The sequence below is a fragment of the Pygoscelis adeliae genome, unplaced genomic scaffold (assembly GCF_000699105.1).
Source record: "Pygoscelis adeliae isolate BGI_AS28 unplaced genomic scaffold, ASM69910v1 Scaffold101, whole genome shotgun sequence".
In the NCBI taxonomy this organism is placed as follows: Eukaryota; Metazoa; Chordata; class Aves; order Sphenisciformes; family Spheniscidae; genus Pygoscelis; species Pygoscelis adeliae.
The window spans coordinates 4,873,544-4,895,289 of record NW_008824238.1 but is presented as its reverse complement, the minus strand read 5'-3'; the positions used below and the strand labels follow the sequence as shown (position 1 = coordinate 4,895,289).

The 21,746-nt window shown below is 36.6% G+C and overlaps 1 protein-coding gene across 1 annotated transcript in view; it reads left to right on the top strand.

The window, feature by feature from the left end:
• The first annotated feature begins 365 nt into the window (after positions 1-365).
• The window catches only part of CRISPLD1 (cysteine-rich secretory protein LCCL domain containing 1), a 42,131-nt gene continuing 20,750 nt past the window's right edge, over positions 366-21,746 (top strand). Inside the window, exon 1 of the mRNA XM_009335015.1 lies at positions 366-689. Coding sequence (XP_009333290.1) covers positions 432-689 — 258 coding nt within the window. The 5' untranslated portion in view covers positions 366-431. The remainder of the gene's footprint in view (positions 690-21,746) is intronic.

The window sequence follows — 21,746 nt, the reverse complement described above, 5'->3', positions numbered from 1 at the left end:
TTTTTTGTTCTTAAATTCCAATCCTGGAAGACCTTATCTACAGTCTAATCTTCACTGATGCCTGTCTCCTTTTAAGCAGATATGAAAAGTATGCTTTCTTGCATGCAGGCAGTGAAATGTGCATGCCAGTGTACTATATAAAACCACTTGAACAAACTGAAGTTTGTAAGGTTGAAGATAAGCTATCTTTCCAAAGCAACAGTGTATACTTACTAGAGTAAAAAAAAGTAGCATCCTGGTTTCTCCCCCTAAAACAGCAGTGGCAAACTCTGTACAAACTACAGTTTGACTTTTGTTGCTTAGTAAGTTCATACAGGCCAGTACTTCAACCTCCAAATTACATTACTCTCTCTTATGCATTTACAGCCAACAGACCTGGAAGAGAGACTTTGTCTTGGAGCTAACTCCTGTGCATTTTGAGATCATTCATCATGAAGTATGTAGTACAGGAATGGCTCAGAGTAACTACCTTGCTATTCATAGCTCAAGCAATTTCTGCAATGATTCTTCCCAATGCCACGCTCTTAGAGGAACTTTTGGAAAAGTACATGGATGAAGATGGTGAGTGGTGGATCGCCAAGCAGAGAGGGAAAAGGGCTATCACAGACAGTGATATGCAAAGTATCTTGGATCTTCATAATAAATTACGGGGTCAGGTGTATCCACCAGCTTCCAATATGGAATATATGGTAAGGAAAAACTGATAGCGACATGCAGAACGAAATGTTCTTAGAATAGTTACTGTAACTTTATAAAACAGCATACTTTCAGTCTTAGCTTGCTTGTTTTCTCATTTAAAGCACTTGTTACTTGTTTGTCTTTTTTTTGTACAGGGGTGAACTGTGAGATAAAAATGCCTGTTTGTGGATCAAGTGTCATGTTCTACTGATATTAATGGGTTTAATCTCTCACAGCTCTCCTGAATTTAAGTGGCAATTCCTCAGTGTAAGGGGCCAATTTCCAAAATTGCATTACTCAAAATAGTTGATTGTGGCCTAAGAAGTTACCATTTAAGAAGAGTACTGAACTATCAAGTTTCAAAATAACATGGATTCTCTCCCATGCTTCTAGGTTGGATGGAATTTCTGAGCAAAATGAAGCTCCTATAACAAGAAAGTTGTCTATTTAAGTTGGCATGTACTACTAGACTGGAGTCCTGTATGTTCCTATGTTTAACAGATTAATAATGTAATACATAATTTCTCTTTGTGTTTTTCCCTTAAGAAGCCTCTGTGTTTGGTTTGTTATTAGTAGACTTAAATCTCCCATGTTTTTGAACTTTGATTTTATGCCATAGTTCAAAGCTAACTATATCTCTCCTTGCTAATTAGGTCAAATCAAGTCACTAGAGCTTTTAAGAAGTCCAGAGGTATGACAAGAATGGGCAACTTTTCTTCTGTATTCTTATTTCTGCAGAAAAGCTCAAATCTTTTTCCTGTGTCCACACTGTGTATTATTTGTTTATCTGTTCAGGCACCAGAGAAATAGCATTACTATAGGTTGGGTTGTTTATACCAAATATTACACAGGTTTCCTGACACTTTCCATTGAGCATATATGTGTCCTGGAGAAACCATGCTTCAAACTACCTCAAACCACCAATAAAGGTAGTTTAACTTAAGTTCACCTAGATGAGTGTTACTATATTAGACTAAGAGCCATCAGGGAATTAGTTACCACATTCCGTCTCCAGACAAAGGGATTATAATATCTGAAACCCCTTTAACCCTTTCAGTTATAACTGTCTGCACATATCCTTAAACTTTGTTTTCTGTTGTGAATTTTTCAGACCTTGTTATAATATAGGTTACCTTTTTGTTCCCAGTAACTCAGGTTGATTTATTTCTGGAAAACTTAAGAAAAAGCTGTCCAGCCTTTTCGTAAAATGAGAATAGGGACGACTGTGTTGTTTTCCCATGTTAAAATACCGTAAAACTTTTTCCTGAGATTCTACGAAAGGGTAGCTTTGGTTTTTAGTTATGCACCTTTTTCCATTCCTAATGCCATTCTACATTTGCCTGTGTTATATATCTTGGAAAGAAGAATTTGGATGTACTCATTGGAGTTAGATTTTTGACAGCTGTATTCTTCAAAGATTCCTCCTGCACTGCACACACTTTGACCTAGACTTTGTGTTAGGTCTACATCTGGAACAAGTTTTTCTGGTGGTGGTGGTGGTGTTTTTTTTTCTGTGCTCCCCAATGACCCCGGACCCAGAGTACAAGTAGCGTGGAAAAGAAATTATCCAATTTTAATGTTGAGGAGATATTCTTACGTCTCGTTATTCAGAACAGGACAGCAGCTTTCAAGAGAGTGGGATTCAGTTTTGGCATAATATCCAAGGGAATCAGGGATTGGGATGGGCAAGAATTCAGGATTTGTGAATGCAAAGGGTCTGTGTAAAGGGCCTGGTCAAAGGGATGGATGTTCAGGGACAGGGACCCATGAGAAGGGATGGAGGGAGGCTGAGAGTCTGGTCAAGAAGGTGTTGACAAATCAGTGGTATGGAGGAAAAGAGCATTTGATGAATACATGTGGTTAGGGGAAGAACTGACTCTCTGGGCAGAGAAAAATTGGGAGCAGGAGTTTATGGAGGCAGGTTAAGAGCACAGAAATTTGCTAAGAGGCTATTTAAAAAGACTAAGCCCAGGAGTGAGTGGGAAGGGAGATTGCACCTGGAGGAAGCAGGTAGGAGTCAGTATTGGGAACTGAGAGAGAATGGTTTAGGAGACAGCGGGAGCCCTCTGAAGGAGGATATGACAGGATTTCTGATTGTTTGCACATATATTTTTATGATACAGTTAGTGATTGTGTGATTGTCCACCTTTTCTTTATGAGGTGTCATAAAGGAATCAGGGCTGTTTTATTGTTTAATAAGAGAGAAATTTGAGTACAAAATTGTAAATGTGCTGTGGAGCCACAGATTGAACAGCAAAAAAGGAGCAATAAGTGATAGCTCATTAAGAAAGCACAATTTGTTTTGTGCAAAGAGATTGCTTTGGAAAAAACTAATATCTGGTCATTAGCATGGTGCATATATGCAAGAAATAAATTAGAGGCAAACTCCGTTCTATAATTTCATAACTTCTGACAGATATAGCTGTATAACTGTTACTGCTAGGTTTTTGTCCATAATTAAAACAAATGCCTGTTTTGACACTTAATAGTCACTTTATTTTTCTAGATGCATATTAGTAATAGGACAGACAAGTTCCATTTTTCCAGATAAAGAAATAAGCACTCTTAGATGGGGTTTTCCAAGCATCTGTGACCTCTGGATCAATTTTGTGAATGACAAAGTTCCAACACCCAAGTATTGATGGAATTAAAAATGTACTTGGCTATTTTTTGTAAAATAAAGGATGGGGATAGAGGGAGATGTTTAATTAAAAAAAAAAGTTTCAGCAGATAGACCCATACCACTAAAAAAAATCCTTGCAGTGTGATACATCGAGTCTTACCAAAGATGAGTTCCAGTGCTCCAGCATAGGGAAACAATCTCTCTAAATGTTTGCCTGATGTTTAGTGAGCTAGATTAAGTACAGCTGAAATACTTTTGTCTATTTTTGGGGTGCTTTATTAGTATAGACATGCTGGCAAAAAAATCTCCTGCTATGGGCACAGTCATGTCACTGTAAGCTGCACCTTGGACTAGTAAAACCTTTCCTTGTAAATAGAGCTAGCTCTGCTTGTGGAAGTAAAGTTTTGTGTCTTACTGAACCCAAATGGAGGTGATCAAGGTCCAGGTGCCTCACTGGTACACCTGTCTCTCTAGAAGTCTGTCGTATAGTTGAGAAGTTTAAGATCTCCAAGAGTGCTTGGAGCTGGGAGAAGGTATGTGGGGGCTGCAGGTATGCTCTCATTGCACTGTTAGTGTGTAACAACTAAGCTAACCTAACAGGCGGCTCTAGCTGAAATGCCTCTGTCCTGCTCCTGCCACTGGCACGTATCTGAGTTGATGATGAGACTGATCCCAATACTTAAAGAATCAGATTTTTTTTTTTTAAATTTAATTTTTTAAGTTTTTTTCCAGTCTGAGTCATGAAACTACCTCCCTACATGGCTGAATCAGATGAGTACCAGTGCTGATAAAAGAGGGTGAGAATGCATAGCTAAGGAATGGGAGGGATGAAGAAGAGAGAGAGAGAACCGCAGGGCTAATGCCACATTTTGGTTTAAGTTGTGCAGAGGAGAAAAGCTTTTGAGGATGGTCTCCAGCAGATAAGATCTGGGTTTTATTAAAAAAAAAAAAGGCAAAACAAAAAGGTTGAATTACTGATTTTCTGTACAGCTGTACACTTTCCCCTTATGCCTTGAAAAAGAAAAAGGGTACTGGGCTATCCTGGTTCAGAGACCTAAAGTTACTAGCTGCAGTAAGATTCACGGCAGATATGTCTAATGAACAGAACGTTCTCATGGTTGTCCGGCTGAACTTACCGGATGAAAAGTTCATCTTCCCAAGTACTGTGGCTGTGGTGGTGAGCAGTAATGGATTCCTAGGGTAAGAGGATAAGAACGGAGCATGTGAACAGAGAAACCCGCCAGCTCCCAGCAAACAGCAGCTTAGGGACTTCCTAAATCCGCTGTTGTACTTTTTGTGTCCAGTAGTCTTAGATGGAATTTTCTTTTATGAATCTGAACACGTTTGAGTCCATGTGTATTCTTTGAATCCATGGCATCAGGTTGCAGAGCTCTATAAATTTAATTATGCACTGTGTGGAAAAAATACTTTTTTTGCTTTAAACCTGTTCTTTTATTTGATGCCTTGTTTTTCTTCATTGTGAGAAATAACAATTTCCTCAGTGGTTGCATCTTTTTCAGCTGAAGAGTCCTACTCCTCTTACTTAAAAACTGTTCTGTCTGAAAAGCTATTCCATTTTGTTTTCCTTCTCCATCTGCTATGGTTCTACTGTTTTCCTTTTAATTCAAAGGGAACAAACCAAACTGTTGATAGTTATGGCATACTGCAAATTGATATAGTTGTATTTTTTTTCTTTTTTTTGCTTCCTAATAATTTCTAACATTCTTTTACTTTTTGACTGTGGCTGAACTAGAGCCAACATTTTCATAGAGCTATTCACAATGGCTCCAAGATCTTTCCGATGTACTAAAAGGTCATTTACTACACTACAGTGTACCTATAGTTGGCTGTAATCTCCAGCAATGTCCTCATTATTTTGCATGTGTTCACATTGAATGCTATCTATCATTTTGTCTTCCAATGACTTAGTATTAGTGAGTCTCCTATCTCTCTCTTTTATTTTCCTGTCTTGTTTTTAACTACCTTAAGTAGTTAATACCATCTTGCATTCCCTTTTCTTGGGCTGTTGTGAAGAAGGCATACAGCAGAGGACCATAGACACATCTTGCAGGGAATTTGAAAAATTATTTTGTATTCTTAAATATATTTTCTGTTTTTTATCACTTTTTTCTTTATTTCATGATAGTTTAATTTTACTCATTAATTTTTAAATAACTTAGGAACTTTGTAGAAAGCTTAACTGCACTTAACCCTTTTCCACATGTTGTTGATACTTTCAAAGTCTAATATATTTGGGAGGAATTAATATTATCCGTATATTAAATAATGCTTTTTAACTTGTCCTATGAAATCATCCCAATGGAAGTCAGTTTTTAGTCTGCAGTTTCTCAGGATCTACTGGAAGCTTTTTAAAATAGTAACACCCATGCGCTGTTTTTTGTTACTGTGGTAATGAGGCCATGTTAAGAGAGGTTGTGTACCACACAGTAATTCAGAAGTTTCATGATCAAGTTCTTCTAGATTTTTGAAGGATATTGTCTGGTCCTGGCAATTTGATACTGTTAGTATTTTCAGTTTCATCTAATGTTCCTTAAGTCTGATATGGATCCTCCAACTCGCCTTCTGTCTCTTTCTCTGTATAGAAGGATTCTGGACTGAGAACCTGTGTAAGTTCCTCTGTAGGCAACAGCAGTCCAACAAATTCAGTTAACTCCTCTGCAAGTGGCCTTATATGACCTTATGACTGCATGTTTGATCATTCTTTCCTAGACCTCTTCCTTCAATGCTGAGAGAGTTTTTGAATGGTCAACATTATGACTTCAATAGAAAAAAAAAAAAAATCTTTCTTGAGATTATGATGAACAGTTTGTTATGAAAATGTATGACAGATGTATGCTGTATATATGTTTATCCTGCCATATGCTGTGCACAATTGTTTCCTAGTAAAGAAAGGAGTAAGGAACATTTTCTTTTTGGTGTGCACAAGAATTTAACAGCACTGGAAGAATAGGAAAGAGGGATGATGTTTCCCTGCTGCCCTTCCAAAGCACCCAAACAACGCTTCTCAGAGTGTTGTATGAAATATCATGCTTCCAACATTTCCTGCCCTGGGCCATTGACATCAGTGTGGCCTTCACACCATGTACGCACTTGGGTTACATCTGTATGGAAGAGGTATCTGAGCTAGTACTGAAAACCGAAGCCAACTGCTGCTGGCAGTAGTCAGTCTGACCAGAGCAGTGTGCTGTTGTGGCTCTGCTGGTGTCCCTGCCTATTTCTCTATTGTGCTGGAGCTCTCTGTGCCTGCCCAGCCTCCCTTGGCAAAGACCTAGCCTTTAAGACAAAAATGGGAACCATTGTGCTTTGTCATATACTTGTTAATGTATGTAATAATTGTGGAATACATAAGGCAATACATTCTTTCTGTCGTTAAAATCATTACTTGGCGGGTTGACTTCAGAGAACCTTATGCACTCTGCTGCCATCAATCCCACCCATAAATAAGTATCATACAAGAGACTGTGACCAAATCAGAAAACCAGTACACTGGTTTGTTATTCAGATTGGATTCATGTGGAAGGCCTTATTCTATGTTATTCAGTCAGAAAGGGTTTTATTGCATTATTAATAAATTCTTACTAGATTGTAAAGTGTTAATAAAACGTTAAAACCTTGTTTTAGGCACCATAACTCTACAAATTCCTAACATCTTGATCTTTTTTTGTAAGCATTATTTGTGTATCATGGACTGAATTTGCAAAAACTTTTTTTCCCCCCAATAATTTCATTGGCAACATTGCACCTTAATAAATCTGAACATATTAATGAAAACTGAGATTTTTTTCATGATTGTTGTGGTCAACGCTTTAAAAATAGTCATTATTATTTGGATAGTGGAAGTTGTTAGTTCCTTTATATTCCAAACAGTTGTACTCTGCAAAATAAGAGGACCCACCAAGAATAAAATTTACAAAAGCAATTTTGATTAATGAATTTATAATGTGTTCTATTTTAAATCATTCTCCTAGTATTCATTCCTTGATTTCATACATATTTTCCCAAACAAATGTATAAGTCAAATAGCTCATGCGAGATCCTTATTCCATGCATATGCCTTTGCTGTACTGAAAAGTGTTTAGGTTCCCAGCTTGATAGATAGCAATGCGTTTCAGCCTGGTATTTCTGGCACCTAGCCACACACTGCATTTTGTAATTACTGTAATTGGAGAACGTTAGTGTCCTTTAGGGCAAGGAAGTCTTTACTTTAATTATTATTAGTCTTCTTTTGGCCAGATCCTGCTGATAAATACTAGGGATGTCATTGCAAAGCCCGTGCCTTGCTTCTATAAAGTTTTACTTTGCAAACCTTGTGAAGAAAATACAATCTTCTAGAGGTACTTTTTAAAAAGTTCAGATTAGAATAATTTATTTGGTATAGCTGCATGGTTCTTAGGGACAATTATGGATGTGTATCTGGCAGCAGTATCAGATCCATATTTTGTTCACAGGGGAGAAAAAAAAAGAAACATTTATATTTATTCTTACTTTGTGTTGCTATAATACCTCTGAAGGTCTTACTTTGAAAACCTTGATAGTGATGTGTTGAAAGTGCTGATACCATATAATTCCTTTCAAAACCATGACTGACTCGTGACTTTGTTGGGGCCTTATATTTTGGGAGGCTTGAAGGTTTGCCTCTCCATTTCAGTAACTTCATGAAGACTTCAGAAGAAGAAAATTAAGAATGACTGTAAATATTTCTCGTTTAGATTTTTCTTAATTTTTCCTCAGGCAAATTCCTGTTGTATTTAAATACAGATCATTGGACTTTTGATCATATGAACCCACTAGCGGATAGAGCTCTTGCATGGATAATAGCAAAACATTGTTCATGTCATCATAGTGACTGAACAGGAATTGAAATAAACTTTTGGCTATTTTGTGATGCTTTTAGATCCTATGTTCTGCAAAAGTCTGGATGTAGCAGTTTCTCTCTCTATGTGTATCTGTCAGCTCCCAGCTGAGATTTTTTTGTCTGTAGGATACTTAGGAGAATTGAAACACCATTAGGAAACATAAAGGAAGGCCTTGTAGTGGACTTACACATTTTGGTGAATTTTTCTGTGCTGAATAGAAGTGCCCTGTTAAATTTCCTAGACCTTTCTGACACTAAACAGACACGTGAAGAAGTTTTGTATCTTGTCTATTTTGCCAAAACTCTGCAGGGACGCTTGGTTAAAAACAATTCCCATCCCTTTAGAGCAGAGGACTTTGGTTTGTGGAATTCCTTAAGTGGCTGGAGAGCACTTTGGGTGCCAAGAACAGAGCAGCTCTTTTCTGAGTGAATCTGCCTGCTTCCCCTCAGGTTTTCCACTTTTCTGCCCCACTTCAAAGGTTGGTGGAAGTGCTTCAGCTCCTTTGCCTGTGCTCAAAGGCTACTGACACTGCATCAAAGAACACAGTGACGTTGACTTATCCTCTTATTCTCTCTGGCAGTTTTAGCAAAGGATTCTGCAATGTGGAGTGGCCAAGAAAGCAAGTGGATAAGTCCACGGTATGACTTTTATTGATGTAATGCCAACAACAACTAAGCAACTCCAAGTAAAGAAACTGAAAGTGGAAAGTAGCAGAAAGGCTCACTGTCTCAAAGTTTAAGAGAGCCTTCCCAAAATAAAATAATTAACAACACAGGACAGACACTGTTTATCTTTTACTTTTGCTGTCAGAGAACTTCTTCATCCCCCATATCAAAAGGATTATTAAAAATTAATCAGTAGTAGCAGAATAAGAGCTGAAATACAAAATACGAACTGAACACTGAAAGAATCAGTGAGATTTATAAAAGTAACTCCATGTAGCCTGTCATCTTCATGATATCTGCCTGGGAATCTTCTTTGACTTCAGATTTTTTTAATTGGGAAAAAAATATTTATTTATTAACATAATTTCATGGAAATGCTAGATATGAATTTATCCTGTTATCTATAAATATAGTCCTCAACCTTAGATTTGGCATAACTAGAGTGACTATCATAGTTAGAAAAGCATGATTCATTAAGAAGACTATCTTCTGTCCATATAGAGAAGGACAATTTTTACATTATTATGAAAGAAGATAACAGTTTCTTAAAATGAGTCTATTTCACTCATTAAATCCAGAATTTTGGCTGCCTGATACATATCACAAAATATTTGTCCTGAATTTCCTGTTGGATCTCCAAATGGTCAGGAACTCCTTTCATACATTTTCCAACTCTCTTTTTTTAGATTTTATTTAAACATATTTTTAACAGTAGTGCCAAGTCACATATGATCAATGGGTGCTCTCTGGCAGTAAGTTCAATTCACTTATGTCAAATCACAGTGGTCATCTTTTAAAAGCAAACGTTCACTGTAAGACATATTTGAGATACTGCAGCTAATTCCTGTTCAAAGTCCAGGAAATTCTGTAGCATCTCTAAAACTGCTGTATGAAAGCAATCAGTTACAGCTAGGGTTTGAGGTAAGGACCTGCGCTCTGGTCAATTTGTAATTAGCTATAAATATTTATGAATACTATTTGTAATGAATGTGTGTAATTCATACTTTGACAATGGACAAAAATGCAGAAATCAAGATCAGCTTTCACACTGTTGCTTCTCTTCCATTCGTGTCAGAATATAGAAGTGAATAGATGATTTTTAGTCATGTTCTAATAGAAAGTCTTTATGCACTGCTTTTAAAAAGTAGCAAAGTAAATGTACTGTTTCAGAACACCTTGGAAAGCTGAATATTCCAGCAAGGTTTTTTTAACATGTTTAAGAGTACACACAGAATTAAATGTGATTAGTCATGTCTGCTGGTTCCTATTCCTGGTTTTACTTTTTGAACACAAAAAGCTCAAACACATGAAACTGTAATAGGGAGATACATCTAAATATTGGTGCAATTTACTCAGTGTTGGGGAACAATATTTTTGGCCTCATACTGCTTTCCTGTTTCCAGGCAAAAGCCACAGTTTTCCTGCTTTTTACTCTTTTCCAAAAGAGTAGCTGAAACCTCAAGGTCTATTCAGGGATCTCTGCCCAGTTTAAAGCTCTTTAAACTCCAGTCTACCACTTGGTAGCATGTAAGGTCCTTACCATTTCATTTCTAGACAGGCAGTAGTCCTCCAACGGGAAATGGATGCCTAACTTTCTTGGTAGTGGACAGTTTAACAATTTAAGCTATCCTCTTTCTTTGTGCTTAAAGGATATACCAGTACTAGTTAGTATGGTTGGTTTTGTATTTTCAAGGAGAGTTGTCTGGTGTTTCAGTACTCCTGAGTTTTTGTGGTCACTCTGCTGTATGCTGTAAGGGACCGCAGGCTAGTATGGAGGCCACAATTTTTTTAAACTCAAATGACTGAAGGTAAGCATCTGAGTTGTGTGCAAGTTATTGACTTTTCAGATGTGCCAATTATCATTAGTTTCCACGGACTTACTTCAGCAGTCTTGGTACGGATGAAAATGCCTCACCTAAGCATAACTGAAAGCCAAGCCGATGAAAACTGCCAATGTCTGTTCATCAAGAAGAGATCATGTCAAACCAATCTATTTTACTTTTTTTTTGACCCAGTAATTAACCAGCATAGTGTATCAGAGGGAAGTAATAGGTGTCATATTTTTGACTCTGGAAAGTTTTTGACACTCTCCACGCCGACATTTTTGTGAGTGAAAATTGACAGAAGCTCCCTGTTAGCTGGCAGAAGGTTGAAGGTGTTGGCACTGTTGGAGCCCATCCCTTTTTCGTTAAGCACTTAGGTTATGACTTGTGTGAGCAAAGAATACATTTCAAAACTGCAGAATACATTAACATGGGTATAGGTTGGCGTTGTTATAGAGAGCACAATCAAAATTAGAAGAACTTGACAAGTGAAAGTAATGGCCTGGAATCAACATGATGAAATTTAACTGCAAGGTATGGAATAAGGAAGAAATCAAACAGGTGAAATACAGGGAATAAAATGTAGAGGTAACACTGCAATAAAAAGATGCAGGAGTTGCTCTGAGTTAAAAAATAATATGAGGCAGCAATCTTTGAACGGAGACTTCTCTGTGTGAAACTGGTGAGACCCTGTCTGAAATGCAATGTCCAGTTTTGGTCATTTTTTAAGAATGGTCTAGCCATTCTAGAGAGAATGAAAGAGATTAATTATTGATTGATTATAAACACACAATATGTGATTTATGAGGAAGATTGAAGGAATGAAGCAGCCGAATTTGTTTAATCTGGGAAATAAATAAAGATTGTTACAGGAAAGAGAGTGATTTCTTTTTTCTTGGCAATAAAACATTAGCTAGCATTGCTGGGCAGGAGGTTTAGGTTGCATACCAAGGAAATCCTCTTTACTCTTACAGTCATAAAACTCCACAAGAAAATTACAGTAAATATTATTCTGAAATGACTGTTATTAGTTTTAATTTTAAAAATGTGGATAATACACAGATATATGATTCTGGCTCAGTGGAAGAGGCTAGATAGAATACAGTCAAGATCAGCCTCTTGAAGTAATTTTCAGCTGTACCTTGCTGTCATTCTGTGCTGGTGCCATGCAGCTGATTTGTAGTTCTTAACTGTATTTCTGGCTTATTTGCTCATGGCATTTCTCATTCTGTGTTTCATCTTTCCTTTTTTTCCTTCTCAGTGTCATTAGTTTTAAAGAATACAGGGGATTCTATTAAAAAGTAAATAAATACCCATACTGTCCTGTGGTATTTATTTTACCACTCTCTCCCTATATTTAGAATGTATACAGCAATGAGGTATTTATACTATGCCATGGTAAATGTTTACTTTCAGTGGTGCCCACTGTACTTACTTTTCCATCTTTACTGAGCTTAAATTTTAGCTCTTTTTTTCTTTCCATATAGTCCCATTCCATATGATTTTTTCTGCCTTCCTACGTATATGAAAATCTCTCCAATTAAAATGTTATCACTATATTTTTTGTATTTTACTGGAAAACATCTTTTGAGCTACTAGACTTGCCAGTTGCGTTGCAATGTCAGTTGGTATAACTGGTGGACTCACTTATGCTGGTCTGCCTTGGGTGAGAATGTACTCTTTTGATTTAACGCTCACACAACACAAATGGTGGGATTCATCTCACCAGGCTTTTGATGTCTGTGGTGCAGATGTCTGCATTTGAGTCAGTCTCCTTTATAATTAGCAGAGAAAAATGAGAATTTCCAACACACAGTTTATCTCAATTAAAGGTGGGTAGCTAAAATTATCTCCCTCTATAGATGCTTATTTGTCTATGTGACTGCAAATGTAATTTAGATAATTAGCTCAGATGTAGGTATCTGCTTTGAGGCTGTTTAAATTCAGGGGAGGTTAATCCCACCCCATGTGATTAGTTTGGCTGTTGATGAATTGTAATTTAAACTGCGGTATCCTCACTGAAACATCAGCTCCTCTATAAGCAGAACATTGGTTTCAGTCTACACGCTACTTGAACCCCATGTTGACAGAGGTTAAATACCACAATTTGTAGTCCAGTATGTAAAGTTAAACTGATGTTAGTTGTGGTTTATTTTAACGTGATATGTTGTAAACCAGAAGCATTCAGAAGATCCATATTGCGTGCAACATCCCTGCTGCAAAACTTGTAACCTTCTGGGGTAGAAGAAGAGTCGGCAGCTGGAGCCAGTAACTCCTACTACCATTCAGTTTAATCTGCCACCTGGGTTTTAGCCTCAGCTAGTCTAGCGTATGTGGAACATTTGTGAAGTGCTGATAGTGCCATTTCTGTGTGAATGTCTTTGATGGTGCGCTAGGTTTTAACAAGATACTGATGAAGGCAATGCCTGTGTTGGCAAGTGTTGTGGTGCAAGAGGAGGAGATTTGTAGAGCAAAAGAATTGGTGCTAAGGACCTGACATTCATGCTGTCTGTATTTCAGGGGTTTTTATTTTGAACTAGGTCTAATCTGTGTGGACTGAATATCCATGAACAACTGCAAAGTGTAAGATGCAGTCCTGGAGCACAGATCCTGGCATTTTATCCAGTTTGTACTCCAAGAGTGCGCTGTGATGCACAGTAAGTGGGAGTGATCAGGACTTTAATTTCAAAAGCACATTCCTGATCTAAATTAAAAAATAAACCCTGATCCACTTTGAGTTCAGTCATGGTGGTATTGCAACTCAGTCTAAAAGATCAGCATCATTTCCTGACTGCTGGCTTCATGAAAGGGAATGTTTTAGATAGTAGATCTGTGTGAACTCTACGAAATGCAGCAGAAATAGAATAAATAATCATGATACTCAGATGATATGCAAGTTGTTTTCCAAAGCTGAAACAGGAAGACACTAGATAAAGTGTACAAACCCACTGAGACTGTAAGGCTGAAATATGTAGAGCTAAATGTTTTCTTTTACTGTAAAATAGATGCTTGCAGGGGCTGGAAGTTTAGCCAATGTTCCTGCTGTACACAGTGCCTCAAATATAAGTTTGAAATAGCAGTTTTACTGTGTGGCTATACTGTTTTGGATAGCAGAAGCATCTGAGCTATAGACCATGCCATCTTGTCAGTGGTAGACTATTCAGAGTAGATGATGAAATCAAGTCTAGAGCAGCACTGAGCTTTGAACTAAGGGGTTTTGCGTGTGGATGACTTATACCATGGGAGGAACACGCTTCACAGCAATGGAACCTAAAAAGTTAATGATGTAGACCATTTCTGTCACACAGGAGGATACAAGAGAAAAAGGGAAGTGGTTATGGTGGTAACTTTCTAACAGAGAAAGATATGTCCTCGTGGATGGCTAAGAAGCTGGTTTCCAGCATCTGGATATTCTGTTCTGAATGTACGTGTCTCATTAGAAGAAAAGATTGTTTGTCATAGAGAGGGGTGTTACCTGAGAACTTAGTCATGTCTGCATGACCTAGGGGTTTTAGGAAGAGTACATTTGGCAAGGTTAACAGCTAAGAGAATATCTTGATTAGGTATTGGATAACACTTGCTTGAGGAAGTCTGCCTTCCAGGATGTTGATCTTGAATATCAGCAAACTCAATATTACCTATGCCTGTTTTGTTGTTTTTTGGTCCTCTCCTTCTGAATTTGGAAATTTTTATATCAAAACTGAAGCATAATGAGCATCTCTAAAATTACGATCAGCATCACTACCCTAACACTCAGCAATCTCTGCCAAATAGCTCAGTTTTTCATTTTATTCAACAAAGCACAGACATGCTTTTGTGAATCCCACAAAAAAAAAAAATAATTAGAATAATAAAAACATGATTTGTTTCTATAGAGGAAGGTCTCGATTAATGAATCTGTCCACCACTTGGAACTAGACCAGTAGGCAATAATGGAGGAGAGAGGAACATCATCCTTTGCCTTCATAAGAACGTAGATGTCTAAAGTCGCTTGTTGCTGCAGTCTTCAGGAATATGTGTGTATTCAATGCTCCAGCCGTCAGCTATCAGCATAACAGTACCCAAAACCCTTTGGCTGTTAGCACCATTTAATGTACCAGATGTCTAAATTAGTTGTGTGAATCAGAAGAAATGTATACCTGTATGCTCACAGAGCAAATGTAGACTCGTGGTGATATCATTGTCTGTAGCTGAATTAAAATAGTATTTTTTTTGTTTATAAAGTCCATCCTTAAAGCAGATGTGGACAAAAATCGAAGAAAAATTTCAAAGAGATGAAACATCAGATACAGACTGGAATATAAGAGATTAATGTCTTTGTAGTTGAAGCCAGGTCCATAAACTTGTAAAACTGGTACATGACTTGTAAAAGCCATGTACGTGACTTGTAAAAGTTGATGAAGTCGAAGTCTGCAGGACTGCAGTTGTAAAGAAGTTAATTTGTTAGATACACATAGTTATCTGTGAAAGCTGAAATTAGGAAGGATTCAATGCCTAAGTATAATATAGAAAAGAGGTAGGATAATGGTATCAAGTTTTCACAGGCTCAAATTTCACATTTCAAAGGGTGATCACTTATTATTTCCTGGAGTTTTGGTGCACAATTATTTATGTATGCAGAAGGTTAGAAAGCACTGAACCAAAGGCCAACTTGAAAATTGTACTCTGGGAAAATGTAGTTTATGAGCCAGAAAGCTGTATTTGTCATGATAACCCTGTATTCAATAGTATCAGGGAAGAAACTGTGGCACTGAAGAGATTGTGGAGCACAAAATGGTACCATTTTCTTAGACTTGAGTATGTGTTGATTGGCACTTGTCTTACCCCCTTATGTCCGAAGCGGAAAAGTACAATGTGCATTTCTCAAGCCAGGTGCAGATATGAACTTGATCTACGTGAGAGGGAGGTAAAGAGAGGCACATAACTTGGTAGCTACAACCACTTTGATGTCGTGACTACTGATGGATGAGAGGGCATATAACCTCTAGTTTCTCCCAATCTCTGCAGTAGCACTGTGTCTTCCCATTGCTGGGTAACATCTTTTGGTCTTTATAATTAGCATCACTGAGTGATCTTCTCTTGGAAGTAAAAAATGCAGGAAGTATTTGGAAAGTAGAAGGACATTTTTCAATTTAAGACATGCTAGCAACTCCTTTTACATTCGTTGCTACTGTAACAGAGTTCTGTGAAACAAAAGGAATAGCTTGAAGTAGGTTTGTGTTGCTGAGCAGTTGGTGATATGTTCAGTGTCTACCTGTCTCTCTCTCAATGTAGAAAGCCAAGCCTGATGATGATCCCTTATCCAGAAGGTAGATATATACTTTTTCTTAATAAACAGGTTGAATTACCTTGCACCTAGTACCAAACAATTGCCGGTCAAAATGCTTGTCAGACCTGGGAATCAGCTTCCTAGTTGCACTTCCATCTTGTGCTCCCAGCAATACCCTGTATTTACCAAAGAAATCTGATATTGCAAATTAATTGAAACCTGGTCATGTCAGAGCATGAATGAGGGAACTTGCAGGTGAAGAATCAGGTGCTGCACACACATTTCAAAAGATCATGGTCAGCCTTTTTATGAAATGAAACAACTTCCTGTATTTTTTAAGTAATTGTGTTTGAAGGGGTTATTCATCCTTCATCAAGCAAAAGGATCCTTGCCTATAGCTATGCAGAGATTTCTTTTAAACTTTTTCTGTACCAATTGTTTCAAAGAGTTAAATTGTTTTAGAAGTGTCCTCAGTTTAAATCTGTAAAATACCAGCTGATGACGATGAATGTTTTGGAAGAACTTTTTGAATTAAGTTTAAAGCATCAGAACTATGTCAGCTCAGTATATATTTCAGTAGCCAGATTTTAATATCACTGATGACATTGTGGTTAAAGCATGAGAAATGCCAGCTTCTGGTAGGATGTAAAATACCTATGTTGCTGTGACTCTTCATATTCTTCCATTTTCATTCTGGCTTTTTTGAAAACGCCAAGCACCTTGGCATTTTAAAGATTCACTAATTAGTTCTATATTTGTTTGAAGTTCATGGTGTAATTTGCTCTGAATGGATCTTTCTATGTGTTTTTGGAAACCTTTCCTTACGCATTTGCTTTCCTGCCTGTTTCTTTTTTCTTCACTGTTTTAAGGAGGAAGGGAACACTAGGAAAACAAAAGCCTTTTGAATTTTATGAAATGAAACATGAAAACATATGTGTATAGCTTTCTTTGTATATGGAGATGCTTTCATTGTTTGAAGCCAAAAGCTTGCCATCATGTAAGTGAAACATGGGAATGCTATTAAGAGCACAAGAATAAAACTCCTATTCCAGTAAGAAGGTAGGTTTTATATACTTATATAGTATATTTTACGTGTTTGTTTCATTTAGCCTGCTATGTGAGCAAATACAGAACAAATATGATAAAATGCATTATATTTAGAGCTAATCTGGCTGGATTGATATGAAAATACTTTAAAATTAACAGTCTTCTAGTCCTTAGAATTAACATGCCCAGTTTTTCCTCGTGTACCTTCAATCAAAATAATTAATTTAGGAAGGAAATTTGGATCTCCTATCTTAACTACTGGAAGAAAAGCACAAAACTGAAGGCGTCACTGATCTAAAGCAGCTTCTTCCTGTTCTTGATCCAGTCTCTGAAGCAATGATTAGGCATGTTAGCAAAGCAGTAAAAAACCTTTTGAATTGTTTAAGTTCCAACTATACGTAACTGTAGAAATTACCTTTAAAAATACCTTTAAGCTAACTTACTCTGTGTTAGCTATGATATGGGATTCCAGTCTGTCACATTTCTTTTACAACTTTTTAATTTGTTTTGAGAAGTTCCATACCTGTTCATAATGTTATTATCACCTGTGTAAAATTTTTGCATCACTGGAGTAGTCAGATATAAATTTAAGTTAAAGTCTTCTCAAGAATTGCATCAGAAATTAGGATATCAGTTTCCCCTTTTTTATTAAAAATCATTAGAGTGATCCTGGAGATTGAGAAAAACTTTTTCATTTCTACATTGTGATTTGGAGTTGTGTTGTATTGCTTCTGTCTTGGTAGGGGTTGGAGACCCAAGTAACTGTGACTTCTAATCTCTTCTACCTTTTTTTACTGACTTTAGGAGGTTATTGGTGTTTTATCCCCTTTTAATTTTCTTTTGAAAGTCTCTGGCAATCAAGAAGGTGACCTGGATCTGTAGGAAATTCTTTGGAACTGGGACATTGGGTCATTTCTTCCAGAATAGTTCATAGATTTGATGTAACTTAGGAGAGGTTTTATTTTAATTCTAACTTCCGTTACAGACACTTCAGGAAGCAGTGGCTTTGATGAGAAAATGAGACTGTTGGATGATGAATACTGCAATTAAAGAGATTGTTTCCTATATGTGATTTACACTTCACAGATTTTTTACATCTGAATATGTAATGGTTTTGAGATTTACTCCATCACACCCCAAAACAATACTTAAATGAAATTAAAATGAAGAATAAATTAAGCTATAGCTTGGTAATCTACTTGGTGTACCTCCATACTGTGGACTGCAATTTGGCACTGAGATACCTGAATTAGCTTTGAAATAACTGGCTCCATTAACAATAATCATGGTATATTTGAACTCAAACATAGTCTTGATGAAGAAGCAGCAATGTTAAGTTGTACCGTAGGTCGATATTTCTTCATGACCTCCTTCTCATCCAAAAAAAACCTGGATCAAACTAAACATTGGCTGGCAGGATAATAGGCAGCATTTTCTGTCAATAAACTGTGCTAGCTATATGTGCATGATATCCATACAAGGTAGTTTTTGTATATGGCTTTAGAAGTAAGGGATTTAAGTGTTAAAGGTTGAGAAACAAAGGAATGAGTCCTGTCTTCTATGGTACATACAGAGAATTTCCTGAATAGGTGACTCTTCTGGAGTGACTTTATTGTGTGGTACATGCATCGGGGAGAAAAGCAAGTCATGTGGCATCATTTGCTGCAAACTCAAAATATAGATGCAGGTTTTTTGACATCTGATATGTTCCAGATATGTCATAACATTTTGAAGTTGGGGTTATCTGTTGATTGATCAGCCTACTGTGTGTTTGGGTTAGGCAGTATAATTGGGTGAATTTAATCCTTAAACAGCTATTTACTGTTAGATTTCTGATTATTTTTATCATAAAACTTCTTATTCGCTACTTTTAAACAATATTTTAGTGATTAAACTTAAAACAAAATTAATGAGTGTATGAAATGTATGCTGTGAAATTTTATAGCATATTTTTGATAAAAAGATACCTGCCTTTTTATGCTGGTATTTAAATTCTGATTTATGAGACAGTTCCCATGAGACAGTATCACAGACATTTTTCAAAGGTACTGAAATATTAATTACTCAAGCTTTAAAAATCATATTCTTTCTCCAGTGTTACAAAGATTAGATTGCTAAAGGTGTTTTTAGAGGACAGTTGATAACTGAATAAATGATGCAAAGGTATTTTTATATAAAAATTTACCATGCTAATTAAAACAGTGTATCTCATTAGGCTAAATAATTACTTTCTTAATACATTTTAAAGATTTCTTATTTTTTTGACACACTAATAAATGACAGTTGTCTAGCTTGTTAATGCTAGTTAGAATACTTTTTAATTTTTGGTTAGAGAAAGGAAAACTGAAACATTTCAATTGAAACAAAATTTGGTTTTAATCCTCTAATTTTTTGTTTTCAATGAAAACTGCCAAAAATTGTGATTAGCTCAGTTCTAACTTCCCTATTCCTTCATTCCCTTCCGTCCCTCTTATGTAAGTCATGAACTGATGACTCTGTGGAGTTTCTGTCATTATGATTGACATGGAAGGGCAGTGACCAAGGGAGGCTGATGTTATCACTGTCTTAGAGGACTCCAGAGGAGAATCATAAATGAAGCTGCTTCAAGGAAAGTGCACTATGATGAGGCTCACTTCACCATAAATAGTAGTAAATAAAAACCCTGGAAGGCACTAATGGGACAGATTTAAACTCTAACATAAAAAGAAATAGGATGATGCGCCTTAAGCTATGACCTCTTGCCCTTAATTAATTGTGCAGAATCCTCTCTGAGATAATCTCGCACACACAAACCCATTCTTGGGGAGAGTGGAGTTAGCTGTCTAGCTCATATACCAACCTTTTCTGGAGTAAGGAATGACTGTGCAATGAGCAAAAATATCCAAGCACCCCAAGCTGATATTGTCTCTTGTGCTATGCTTCCTGCAAAGAGCTTTGCTGCATCCCACCTGCTCAGCCATAAAGATTATTTCTTTGCTGCGGCTAAGATTGTGGCCTAGAAGTGTGCCTATCTCTGGCTAGGCAAGCAGGGGGGAGTGAGGACAATATTTTATACTTGGATGAAGGCAGAGAAACAGTTAAAAAAGAAGGAACTTTTCTGAAGAGAGTATCCAATCTCAACAATACCTTGGAGTGTGGGTGTTCATCTGTCAGGAGGATTAACGATGAATTTAAGTTTTTCATCAAAAGGCTATTCTTGCAGAGTTCTGGATGGCTCTGTCATCTGTAGCTATCATCAGTCTTTAAAAGAAAATTTTGTTAAAGATAACTACTTCACAAGCTTGAGGATTTGGTTCAAGCAGCTACTATTGACTACCTAGCTCTGAGCTTCCAAAAAAATAACTATTTCTGTTAAAATAGCTGCATAAAATATTTTGAAACTTGTGTGGAGGAAAAAAATAACCCACAACAACAGCACAATTCCTTTAACTGTGACTTCTGTTTTCAGAGTTGAAAATGTGGAGGGATGCTTTACAAGAGAATATATTGTGGCATTTGTTTTAAAATGTTACAGTCTCGTGATTCCATTGTAGAATGATGAAGCTACAATTATAAGAAAAAAATGTGTATGTGGAAGAAGTGTGTTAATCTTTGTTTTTTACAGTGGGTACAATAGGAAGAAGAACTATTTATGACAGTGTGACAAGGAAAGGGAAGAGGAAAAAATTTATACAAACTATCATGTAAAACTTTCTTATTTAAGATTAGAATATTTTCTTATGAAGATTGAAGAATGTTATGACTTATGACATTGAAATACATGCCCAGTAGGGTGAATAGAAAATTCCTACTGTTTCCTGAAGTCAGTGGGTTTTGTATCCATATGTGGGTTAAATGCTTTATTCTGTCATTATTATACTGTTAGAGTAATTCTGTCAAAATAAATGTTGCATTTTGGGAGTCAAAATGTACCCTGTAAATTTCTTATTTGCTGATAATATTAATAATAACAGAGAAAATGGAATTCAATGCATTAGAGACTTCTGAAGAAGAGAACCAAGAACAGATATTCTAGTATTAAACTGGGTGATATTAAAGTCTTTACATAACTATGGTCTTGCATAACCAAGGACATACTTGTTTTTAATGAGTAATCTGATTAATAAGGTGAAAACTGCATGTCAAAATCAATAGAAAAATAAATTCCAGCACATGGAATTTTTTGTTATATTTCTGTATTCTTTGGCTGTGTTGAGGAGTTTTTTACCTTTAATCTGTGCCAAAAATTTGTAGACATGATCTCCAGTGTCTGCATGGGAATTTGCGTTTGGAAATACTGAATTACTGTTATTTAGATAACATAGTCTCACTCTAAGAAACTTAGTCTGAACTTATGATGAAATAATTGAGCTCCTATCAAGAAATGTGTTTCCTTCCTGGAAATATTTCAGTTTCCTAACCTGAGCATTGGTATCAGAGAGTCAGATACCTGGAAATTACTTCTGCAACTATCAGGAGATTTTAAAAGTCAAGCAATGGTATGAATACTTTGTATAAGAGGGACCATGTTGCCTTCGAAAGGCAACCACCTACAGGACCACTTTGAGCAAACCCCAGCTTAATGCAGTAAAAACTATGCATACACAGTATGGTACAATTTCTTTCAAGAAGAGTAGGTTTTAGTATGCTTTTGAAAGAAAGAAACTTGCATTTGCCTTTCAGCTACAAGCCTATTCTTCCATGTCCCTTAAAGAATAAAAAATAAGGATAAACAATTGTGATAAACAAAAATTTATAATCTTTAACTTGTCCTAAGCATACCTC